At 54.5% G+C, this 11413-nt stretch overlaps 5 protein-coding genes across 5 annotated transcripts; 1 reads left to right on the top strand and 4 right to left on the bottom strand.

The window, feature by feature from the left end:
- Positions 1 to 681: 681 nt before the first annotated feature.
- Positions 682 to 4941, bottom strand: PODANS_7_9570 (uncharacterized protein; the record flags this gene model as incomplete). The annotated part of the gene is made up of 2 exons (XM_001908291.1): positions 682 to 4776; positions 4849 to 4941. The coding sequence occupies 2 exons, from the start codon at positions 4939 to 4941 to the stop codon at positions 682 to 684; spliced, it is 4188 nt and encodes a 1395-aa protein (XP_001908326.1).
- An 898-nt stretch (positions 4942 to 5839) lies between these two features.
- PODANS_7_9580 (uncharacterized protein) lies at positions 5840 to 7610 on the bottom strand (the record flags this gene model as incomplete). The annotated part of the gene is made up of 2 exons (XM_001908292.1): positions 5840 to 6872; positions 6955 to 7610. 2 exons carry the CDS (start codon positions 7608 to 7610, stop codon positions 5840 to 5842), a joined length of 1689 nt encoding a protein of 562 aa, XP_001908327.1.
- A 354-nt stretch (positions 7611 to 7964) lies between these two features.
- On the bottom strand, positions 7965 to 9005 carry PODANS_7_9590 (uncharacterized protein; the record flags this gene model as incomplete). Its single annotated transcript, XM_001908293.1, has 2 exons — positions 7965 to 8889; positions 8950 to 9005. 2 exons carry the CDS (start codon positions 9003 to 9005, stop codon positions 7965 to 7967), a joined length of 981 nt encoding a protein of 326 aa, XP_001908328.1.
- A 634-nt stretch (positions 9006 to 9639) lies between these two features.
- PODANS_7_9600 (uncharacterized protein) lies at positions 9640 to 10681 on the top strand (the record flags this gene model as incomplete). Its single annotated transcript, XM_001908294.1, has 2 exons — positions 9640 to 9968; positions 10024 to 10681. 2 exons carry the CDS (start codon positions 9640 to 9642, stop codon positions 10679 to 10681), a joined length of 987 nt encoding a protein of 328 aa, XP_001908329.1.
- Positions 10682 to 10825: 144 nt separating this feature from the next.
- On the bottom strand, positions 10826 to 11326 carry PODANS_7_9610 (uncharacterized protein; the record flags this gene model as incomplete). The annotated part of the gene is made up of 1 exon (XM_001908295.1): positions 10826 to 11326. A coding segment is annotated over one exon (501 nt), but the record flags the coding sequence as incomplete, so codon positions are not given.
- Between the last annotated feature and the right edge of the window lie 87 nt (positions 11327 to 11413).

Consider the following 11413-nt stretch of genomic DNA (forward strand, 5'->3'; position numbering starts at 1 on the left):
GCTCTTCCACTAGAAACTACAACTCCCCCTCTCCCTATCTTGTACAACCCCTTCGCTCCATCATTCACCATCTCACCGGCCCCCCCCCGGCCCCCCCACCCCAACTCTCAATCAAAAAAAATCACAAGCAAAGTAAGTTTAGTCCCCCCTTGCAAAAACAGCCATCCATACCTTCGCTGAAAAATTCTTTCCCTTTCCTTCCCCCCTCCCTTCCTCAAGTTCCCACCGAGACAAAAAAGAAAAATAAGAAAAACCACAGACTACAACGCCACGACGCCCAAAAAAATCATTTCAACACCAACCCCACCAACCACCGCCATAAAAACCCACATTAGGTAAAAGGAAAAAAAAACCCATACGTTAATACAATAAATCCAATTAATCATACCCATTCCCTCTTTGATCTCTCTAATCCTCCTCCGTCTGCGCCCTGCTACTTCCCACCCCGCCATTCAATTGGCCGTTTGACCCGCTGTTGGACACCAACTTGATTCGCGTCGGTCCGGCTGGAGGGGCAGCCGAGGAAGGCTGAGGCGTGTCACCCGTCAGCGACGGCGCAACAGACGTGTCCTTGGTAGACCCAGCAGCCGACGAGCTCGCCGGCTCGTCCAACGCGCGCAGGTCAGGGTCTTGGAGCTCCTTTTCGAATTCCGAGATGAAGAATTGCTGTTTTTTCTCAAATTAGTAACCGTGTCGAGACACAAAAAAAGAAAAGGGGAAGCAAACCTCTATAATCCTAGCGTCCATGCAAATCCCACTCGTCTCCTCGTTGAAAGTCCTGCAGTTCTTGATCAAAAGATCCAGGTCCCTCCTCATGGCCCCCAGGCTGCCGTACTCCTCCTTCTTCATCTTCTTCTCAATGTCCTTCATGCAGATCGGGTTCTGGATGATCAGATAGTAATCCGCCCAGTCCCTCTTCGGAGGCAGCTTGACAAACGGCCCGATGATCAGCCTCTTAGCCGGACCATCGTCGTCGTCCTTTTCGTCCTCTGGCACCGGCTCGTCGTCGTCCACGGCGAGGTCCATAAGCCCGTCGTAGACCCGCTTGAGGCTCTTCTGCAGCTTCTCCCTCACGGCGGGAGACATGCCGCCGCCCGATAAGCCGTTGGCACCAAGCGACTTGGTACGTCCCTGTGGTCCACGTCTCTTCTTGGCTGGCGGCTCCTCGTCGCCCTCTTCCGCCTTGCGCTTCTCCTGGTTTTTGCTGCCCGGCTTGCGGCCCCGCTTCTTGACTGGCGTCTCAACTTCCTCGGTGCTAGCGCGACTGGCTGATGGGGAGTTCTCGATTGACCCGCCAAGCAGGCCCTTCCTCTTGTTCTCCCGCCTCTCTTTGCGAGCGGCCTTGCGGGCAGCAGCCGCCTCGGGTGAATCATCGTCGTCGTCAACAGCCATGAGCCATTGCTCCTCCGTGAGCCCATCATCGTACTTAACTTTGGTGCGCTCACGGGCACCACGACCCAAAACAACCGCCTCCTCTTCCTCAACCGGGTTACCCTCGGTAAGGTAGATTTCCGGAAGCTCGTTCTCGGCCATGAGACGCGGTACGCCCTTGCAACCTGGTTTCGTACCATAGATGGGATCCCGAGACCTCTCCTCATCCATCTTGTGGAAGATGCTCAGCTCGTCGTCATTTCTGGCCAAGATCATGTTGAGCTCCTCATCGTCCATCTCTTCTTGCTCACCGCCCTCAGCCATATCCGCCGTCTCTAGCAAAGTCCGCAGCATGGCATCGCGATCCGTCTCGGAAGACTTGTTGTCGAAACGACCGGCCTGAATGACCTTGCCGTCCATGTCAAGCTTGAATCTGGCACGCTCCAAAATCTTCTCTTCGACCGAGGCGCTGCTGATCAAGCGAAGAATCCTGACCTCGTTCTTCTGACCGATACGATGGGCACGATCCTGAGCTTGCAAATCCTGGTGAGGATTCCAATCAGAGTCGTAAATGATGACGGTATCGGCGGTCTGCAGGTTCAGACCCAAACCACCAGCACGGGTGGAGAGCAAAAACATGAAATAGGGCGAGTCGGGTCGGTTGAAGTCGCGGAGCAGATCAGAACGGTCTTCTGATTTGGTTGTACCATCGAGGCGCAGGTACTGAATCCCTCGGAAACGCAGGAAATCCTCCATGATATCCATGATGGCGGTCATTTGGAAGAACATCAGAACACGATGCCCAGTGGCCTTGTACTTGGGCAGAATCCTGTCGAGAAGCTCAAATTTCCCGGCCGTTCTCCACAGCAAATCGTTGCTGACACTCATGGGGTTCATCTGGTTCTCAACTTCATCGAACACAAAGGGGTGGTTGCACAGCTTGCGCAGCTGCATAATCATGTTGCTGAGACCGCGAGCACCAGTCTTGCCACCCTTGCCGTCGCTGACGAGAATCTTCTGATGGGTAACCATCTGCTTGTAGAGACGAGCCTGCAGGGCGGAGAACTTGCACTTGATGACCTTCTCCGTCTTGTCTGGGAGATCCTTTTCGACATCCTTCTTGAGACGACGCAGCAAGAAGGGACGCAGAACCTTGTGCAGACGACGAATGACGAGAATCTGTTCTTCTTCCGTGAGTTCCATCTTGTCCTGGCCACCAGTGTTCGCAAAGGGTGTGTTGAACCAGTCGTCAAAGGTCTTGGCTGACTTGAAGATGTTGGGAAGGACGAAGTTGAGCATGGCCCACAACTCGGCCAGGTTGTTCTGCAGAGGGGTGCCGGTCAAAATGAGACGGAAACGAGTGCTGTAGTACTGCTGGATGGTGGCGCTGAGCTTGGAATTCGAGTTCTTCATGCGGTGACCTTCATCGATAATCATGTGGAACCACTTGATCTTGCTGAGCAACGGTCTGTCCTTGATGATGTACTCGTAAGTTGTGAGCAACACCTGGAACTCGCCGCGGCGAATCTTCTCCTGCTGCAGCTTTCTGGTATTTGGGGGACCCTTGTAAACAATCTTGGAGACAGAGGGCGCCCACTTGTCGAACTCCAAGTTCCAGTTGGTAAGTGTACTCAGAGGGACAATGACCAGGTACGGGCCATTCTGGTGCTTCTTCTCGATCAGGTAAGTAACCAAACTGATGGTCTGGATGGTCTTTCCGAGACCCATTTCGTCTGCCAGAATGCCGTTGAGGTTGTTGTTGTAGAGCGACAACATCCACTGCAAGCCCTTGATCTGGTACTCCTTCAACTTGCCACCAACAAGAATGTCAGCCTGGGCTGTGACCTCCTCCTTGACGCGATGGGCAACGGCATAGTAATCAATCTTGCGCGAGCTTTCTTCATCCTCCTCCTCTGGCTCGCTCTCCTCGGGGATGTCTTCGTTGCCGTAGTTCTGGGCAGCCTGTCGTTGCTGCGCACGGACGGACGAGGCGAGCTGATGCAAGAAGCCATCGGTCTGGCGAAGCAAGTGAGTGATGCGGGTATCCTTGGCCTGGTCAAGCAGCTTGAGATACGCCTCTTCATCGTTGGCCTTCAAAGCCTGCAGACGTTGCTTGGCGGTCCTCTCCATGCGCTTCTGCTCTTCCTTCTCAATGTTGAAATGATGAGCAAACATGAGGCGGTTGAGTTTGGTCGAGTGGTTACGCTGGGTCTGGGCATTGCCGAGGATTTCATTGCGGTGGGTGAAGACGGCCTGGAAGTACTCGGATTGCTTCTTCTTCTCCTTGTTGATGCGAGCATCGCGCTGCTGCTTCTCGAGCTTCTCGGTGATGCGGGCCTCGCGAACATTTTGCTTCTTCATCCTGCGGTACGACGCTCTGTTGGTGGTCATGGCGAGATTGTCGTAGTGCAGCATTTGCTTGCCAATCTTCTCCCTCAGGGCGCGCTGCTTGCTGTACAGCGCTAATGACTTCATCTCAATGATGGCTTTCCGCTTGAGGGTGTCGTCCGCCTCCAGGCTGTCCTTCGCTGCGTCCCAGTGAGCTAAATTGCCGGGCAGGCTTTTGAGCTCGGCATATCTGGCGCTCATCCGGTTGAATACAATCTTCTCACGGTCTGTCCTCAGCTGCTCGAAATCGATGCCTGCCGGGAAAACGCCTGGTATTATGAGACGATTCTTCCGACGGGAGTGATCCATGTAAGAGATGGTGTTGCGCACGAGGCTCCCATCATAAGGACTCTTGAATGTCTTGTACACCTTAGGATTAGGCACTGAGGGAGTGCTCTCTTGGGCTGGGGCTGCGCCGTTGGGACCAGACTTGGGGGTGTCCTGTGAAGATACACCGGCGGCGGCGTTGGCGGCGGATATTTGCATCTCCTGTTCAGTGGTAGAAGGCTGGCGTCTTTGCCGGCGCTCGAACACTGTCTTTTGAAGGTTTGCGGGAATGCCAGCGTTCTTGGATAGCATCTTGAAGGCCAAAATTTGGTCCCGGAGCAGGGCTAGTTGGTCCTGTGAAAGAGACATCTTGTTCTGTTTTGGTGGTTGGGGAGGCCCAGCAGGGTTGGCCGCCATAGGATTGGCACCCGCCGGTAGAGCAGAGGCTTCCAGGGCAGTTGATGATGGAGGCGCGGTGGCTTGAGGGGCGCCGGGTTGAGGCATACGGTTGGGCTGTCCCGGCATCACACCGTTGGCGCCGTTGGCCATTTGCTGCTGTTGCATCTGCATTTGTTGCATCTGCATTTGCTGTTGTCTCTGTTGCTGGTGCATTGCCTGCCGTTGATGTTGCATTTGTGCTTGTTGCTTCATGATTTCCCACTGTCGTTGCGCCTGGGCGACCATTTGCGATGTCTTGATAAACTCGGGGTCATTGGGAGGAACACCCTGTTGCTTCATCTGTTGATATTTCTACACGGGGTCAGCACAGGGTCGAATAGATACATTGTACTCTATAGCAGGGGAGCAAAAGGGGATGCGCACATGGTAAAGCTCCTGCATTTGCTGGGCGCTCATCCCCGAAGGGCCGGCAGACCCAGGGTGCTGGACCGCGGGCGACATCTGAACACTAGCCATGATATGTCGGCAGTGAGGTCGGGAGGGGCAACCAAAAGTCAATTCAATTATGTTGCTCCTTTACTGTGCGAGCATATCTGAGTCGCGGTCGCGGAAGTGGAGCCCCGTGGTGGGATGTCGATGGTGGTGGTGGTGGTGGTCGCGAACAGGGCAGGCAAACGAGTGGCAGCGGGCTCCGTCTCTGTATTGGACACGAAGTAAAGCTGGGTCCAGTGCCGGCCGCGTCAGAGAGGGCGACCGGGTTGACGACGGAACCGATGACAAACTGATCCGGGGGTGGGGAGTGGGTGTGTTATGTGTGGACAGCGACTGTGTCGATGTGGAAGCGCGGTGGTTGTCGCGTCGGTGGTGGTGCAACGAGGGTTTGGTGGGTGGGTGGATGGATGTGATAAAAGCGACAAGAAGTGGCCGCGGCTGGTCGGGGCGTGGTGAAAAAAGAGAAAGACGCGAAAAGTTGCGGGGGACGGTGTGGGTGTCGTGTGGTCGTTGGTGGGAACAGCGCGTCCCGTGTTTTGTCGGCGATTTCACGATGGCCTCGATGGATCGCAAAGGTAGATTGGTGATTTTTTTGATGCGCGCCGTCACCCCTTGAGTGATGGAGAGGTTGAAGCAAAGAGCCGAGAAAGATTGAATGGCGCGCGGGCGATGGTGGCCCCGTGCTCAAGGCTCCCTGCGCAATTTTTAGTACGCCCCGGCTTACCTAATAGCTGCCGTGCCGCCCCTGTTTTCAGTCGGAGCACTGCCACCCCATGCCACTTGCCGTTTCCGGCCACACGCAACCCTGTCACGATTCCTCAGGGTTATGAGTGAGAGCAACAATCAATTAATTCACTTGGTATCTGACTATTCAATGTACAGTCTCAAACAATGCTCATAAATCATCATGCTCCCCATCTCTTCACCTCTTGACCCTCTTCCTATCCGGCCCCTCCTCCCCCTCCCCATCACTCGTCTCAGCATACTGCGTCACCGGCTGCGTCTTTGCCCACGCATTGGTAAACATGGGATCCTTCTTGGCAGCATCTGCGTATTTCAGCAGTGCTTCTCTCGGATCCTCGTGCAACATCTTGCTCAGTGGGATATTCTCCGAAATATGCTTTGCGTCTGGCTGACTGCGCATAAACGGTGTGATGGTCTGCATCTGAGGTCTCATCGGGTCTCTCGACTTTCCGGACGTCGTAACACCACCCCGTTTGGTTCCTCCCAGAGCCCCTGGTGCCACGATGGCATCTCCAGAAATACCCGAGCTTTGATCCATGATGGCGGAGGGGTCATCGTCGATGTGCCGCACCTTCGGGGCCCGGGACATGACCTCGAGGGCACCGCGATGGGATTTTTCTGGGTTGTAGAGAACATGTGTCTCGGAGTTGGCAGAGCCCGTGATGATTTGGTTGAGCCTCTCGTGCCAGTCTACCACAATGAGCGGGACACCGGGTGTGATAGGTGTGACGTGCTCTGGCCTGAGGTTTCCGGGGTTCAAGATGTGAAGATGCCCTGATGCCGAACCAGCGATGATGGACGAGGAATCTGGCGAGTATTTGATGTTGGACATGGGGTAACGGTCAGAGGTGGAAGGGTGCTCAACCTTGACCAGCGGCTGCTTGAACTTGCGTGTGTCCCACAGCTTGATCAGCCCATCACCGCCCCGAGTAACCACCATCCGTCCGTCGGAACTGATATCAATACCGCCCGTCCATGTATCGGCCTTGTGCGCATCTCTGATTTCCGCCGCTGGTCGTGAGAATGGCCCGTTTCCACTGTACATGACCAAGGACCCATCCAGCGCAGCAGAGACGATGACCGGCGCCCCCCCTGATGGTGGAGCGCCCCATGCCACCGCCGTCATCCTTGTCCGCCCAGCACACCCAGGTGCTTTAGATTTGAAGACAATAACCTCCTTCTGACTCCGCTTGTTGTTGACGTCCCATATTCTCAATGTGCTGTCAGAACGCTGTCGTGGGATGCAGAAATTCTGATCGGTGCAGGGCAGTGCCATAGTCCCAGGTCGTGTACCTCGACCCAGCGATGGCTACTTTGGTGTGGTTCATGTCGCGCAGGTACATATCCCCCTTGACAAACTCGGTCAAGGACATCGCCATCCCTCGACATAATTCTTGGCTTGTGGATGGCGCAGTGACACACAAGAATGCGCCGCCCTGAATGCCGACTAAACTCGATATGCTGGATCGGATGGGAATCTGTGCGAGCCCGACTTGTTGCTCCCCCACGGGTCCCACACTCTTGAACGCTCTCAGGGTCGTCGGCGTCATGGACGAAAAATCGTGAAACTTGATGGTGCCATCGAGTGACCCGGTCAGCATGCGCGCGCCAGCTGGATCGAGCGCGATGCTGGTGACGGCGCGGTCGTGGGTGGTAAAGACAACCTCGTGGCTGACTGGGAATCTTGCGGCTTCGTCTTCTTCGTCAGACTCGGAGTCATCATCATCGTCGTCAGAATCGCTGTTACTGTCCGAGTCAGAAGCGGCCTTCTTCTCTTTTTTTTCCTTCTGTGGTATCTCGACCTTTCTTCTTGTCTGCTCTATTTGCGCCGCAATGTTTGCTTCTTTGGATGTCTTGCCAAACGACGTCGGCATGAAGTTGCGCATGGGATCATTAGGAGCCAACTCGGGCTCCTGGACCCAGTAGTCGTCGCTGTCGCTGTCGGCCATTTCTGGGCTGTAGTTGGGCTTAGCTAGGGTGGAAGAGCTGGGGATGTGAGGACCAAGTGTGACGTCGAAAGCGAGGGGTGCTGGATGTTAAAATCTAACCGTTCAAGTTGGACCGTGTCTGACAACGTCTTGGCGCGTTTGTCGCCAAGTCTTAGCGTCTGGGGTGCCAGGTTGGCGGGAGCACCCGCGATCCGATCTCAAAATGCCAAGCGATCTTGATCATGTCGACATTCAGGGGTTGGTTGGGTTTCGCTTTTTAATCTTGTCTTATCTGTCTTTAAGTCTGTTGATTTTGTTTGCTGCGAACACACTATCTTGCTCTTTACTTGGGTACAAAGCCTTTCACCGCTTGTCTTAGGCAGCAGCAGTAACAGTCTGGGTCTGCTCAGCCTGCTTCTTCAACCCCTCCAGTCTCTTCAACTCCTCCAGTCTCATCTGCTCCTGGATTTTGACCCTGAGCGGAGTCACTGCTTCTCTCGGCCCAGTAATCTTCCACCCCGGCAGCCTATCCTTCCCCAGCGCCTTCAACGTAACCTTCTCCACAAGACTGTACTCCTCCTCATTGTCCCGGTCAAAGTTCATCGGCTCCTTCAACGCAATAGGTGGGTTGGTGATGATTCTCACTCTCCTGAGCGAGTTATCCGACGGCGCATGGAGCATGAGAGGGTGCATCAGATACACATCCCCCACTTTGCCGGTTGCCTCGACAAACGCCCCCGGTTCGCCAGCACAGCTCTTGGCGCAGTTGTTGAACCAGTCCAGGTTCTCTTGCTGGTTGAAGTTTGGTGCGCCACGGGGCTCCATTCTTGGGCAGACACCGGCTGGGTTCTCGTACAGGTGCTTTGCGATCTTGGGGATGGCAGGAGGGCAGATGTAGGTTCCACCACCGTGATGCTCGATATCTGTGAACAGGGGTGTGACAAGCAAACCCTGCTCTCTGCTGTCGAGGTAGTGTACGAAAAAGTCCCCATCGACATGCCACTCGGGAAAGTTTTCGGGAGGGACAGGCTTGTTTTCTCCTTCTGGGGTTCCAAGGTTGACGATGAGGGAGTCCTTCCAGTACTTGAATGCTGGGTCGATGCGGTCCTCCCCGCCGCAGATCTCGCAGATGGCTGCCCAGGCCTTGGGGGCAAAGGTGGACGAGTCAAAGTCAAAATGAGAGGGCATGTTGGTGCGGAGGGTGTGCCATGTTGATTTGTCGTTGGGGTCCATGCCCAGGCGAGTCCACACGTTGGAAGTTATGGTCTCTGCTTGCTCTCTGGTGAAGCAGTTCTCGATTCTATAGAGGAAGGAGTTAGGAATGAACGGGCCAAGTAGAAAGGACATGGCAATGGCTTACTTGACCCAGCCATGCTGGAGGAAGTGCTCCTTTTGTTCGGGCGTGAGGGCTGACATTTTGATATGTGATGGCTAACGTACGAGAAGCTGGGGGTTGATGAAGCTACCTCCTCCTCCTCCTAACTCACACAACAGTTCCCACCACCACCACCCACCCCTCCTTTTATGCTACAAACCGCAGGAACTTTCATGCCTTATCCCCGGACTCGTGATCACTACACTCCACGGGCACGTCGTGCCATGGCGGATCCAAGACGACGACTGGCCGCTTCAAGATGCGGGGCACGCCCTACCATTTTAACCAGCAACATCTCATTGGACAACTTGACACATGTCGGAACCGACGGGCAGGACAAGCTTTCCCTGCTTCGAGATAGCGGTATTGATTTGACCCGTGAGCCGGGTTCACTTGTCCGGGAAAGACTGATAGTGCTATCATCGCTTAGAGACCCCAGGCCGTTCCCACGGAAGATGATGTGCAACCGATGCTCTTCACAAACAGCCGGTGTTGTTGAGGAGAATGAATCCCGGAGTTAAACCTAAGCGGGGGAGGGGCATCATTACGACCGCCAAGACACGCCGTTGGTGAGCACAACGCGGCAGGCAACCGAGGAACTTTGGACGCGATCCACTTTATTTCTTTCCTTCCATCATTGTTCGAACCAGTTCAAGAGCAGATACACAGTTCGAAATGGCGCCTCCGGAAGTAGACCCTCTCGAAGAGGAGTATGTTTCAGAAGAAGACTCCGACTTTGCCCCCGAAGACGATAACGCGCCAGCAGCAGAGGAATCTTCAGCTTCTGCCGATGAAGATGAAGACGCGATTACGAAACCGACCGCGAAACGAAAACGCCCTGCCGGTGGCGATGCAGCAGAAGATGCCGGTTTCGAAAACTCGGGCGATGAAGCTATAATATCCAAGGGTCTCAAAAAGAAAAAGAGGAGACAAACAAAAGAAGATGCCGAGGACGAAGGAGGCGAGGGCGGGCTCATCAAGACCAGAGCCCAGCGTGCGGTAGAGTAAGTCCACCTGGTAATCCCTCCGCCATTTTCATTACTGACAATATCACTACAGAAAAGCAGTAAAAAGAGCGGCCGTCTCCACCGGCCCGGTAACCATCGACGTCGATTCCCTCTGGGCGCAAATGACCAGCGAGGCCGCCGCACCCCAACCACCATCACCACCACCATCACAAGAAAAAAAGCAACAGGAAAAAGAAGCAGGAAAACTACCTAAGGAAACGGCCGCGGAAAAAGACCTCATCAAAATCAAACGCACGTATAATTTTGCCGGTAAGGTCCACACAGAAGAGAAACTCGTCCATCGGGAATCAGCAGAGGCAAAACTCTACCTCGCCGAACAGGCCGGGAGGACGGACACGACCGAATCAGAAGAACCGACCCGAAAACTCAAAAAGGCTTTCCGGTCCGTGTTTGAGCCGGTGATGCCGATTGATCCGGCGACGGGTCAGAGGAGAAGCGATCTTAACTTGGGGGTGGCATCTAGGCTCAAGGCGAGAGAGGCTGCTGCGGCCAAGGCCAAGAAGTTGAATACTGTCGAGAAGAGCAGGATGGACTGGGCTGGGTTTGTAGATAAGGAGGGGATCAAGGATGAGCTGGAGCTGGCGGGGAAGAGCAAGGACTCTTATGCGGCCAGACAGGACTTTTTGGCGAGGAGCGAGGCGTTGAGGGAGGAGGAGGCAAGGAGGGCGAGGATGGCTGGGAAGGTTTAAGGGAGGGGGGGGGGAAGTTGTTTTGTATCATTTTTTTTACAAGGGCGTTTAGGAGTTTTATATATACCCACCTCAAGTTGGTTAGAATAATATTTAACACACGATTTACAATTCTCATTTCGTACCATATCTTGACCCCTTTGTTCAAAGCTTGGAACTATCAATCCTCATCCCCTCATCATCCTGCTCCTTGACCCTCAAATCAGGCAACACCTCTGGCATAATCCTCTTTGGGTTCGCCCCCGGTACCAGAGAGTACTTTCCAAAATCCGTCACACCCCTTTCCTCCCGTAAGAAATCCTCATCAAGTAACAACTCCCCATTCACCCTTTCCGCCGGCACGTCCAAAATTGCCAATATGGCGTCAGAGAAAATAGTAGGCTTTCTCAAATCCCGTTTATACTCTTGGTCGCGTCGTGTGAACTGTTCTGTCGCGGCGGATTCGATGGCGACGGCGGGCCAGATGCCGGTGATGGCCATACCTTTTTGGCGGTTTTTGTCAGGGAGCGGGAGGGCTTCTCGGTCGAAGTCCATTGCTAGGCCTTTGACAAGGACGGACATGCCCACTTTGCCGATTGCGTAGGCGGTTTTTCCGCGGAAGAAGCGGGAGTAGATTGGCGGGGAGACGACGATTATCCGGCCGCCGAGGGGGGAGGATTTAAGGTGGGGGAGGGAGTGGTGGAGGGTGATGTAGAGGCCGGTTGGGTTGACGGATTGGAGGAGGAGGAATCT

Source organism: Podospora anserina, chromosome 7 (genome assembly GCF_000226545.1).
Source record: "Podospora anserina S mat+ genomic DNA chromosome 7, supercontig 1".
In the NCBI taxonomy this organism is placed as follows: Eukaryota; Fungi; Ascomycota; class Sordariomycetes; order Sordariales; family Podosporaceae; genus Podospora; species Podospora anserina.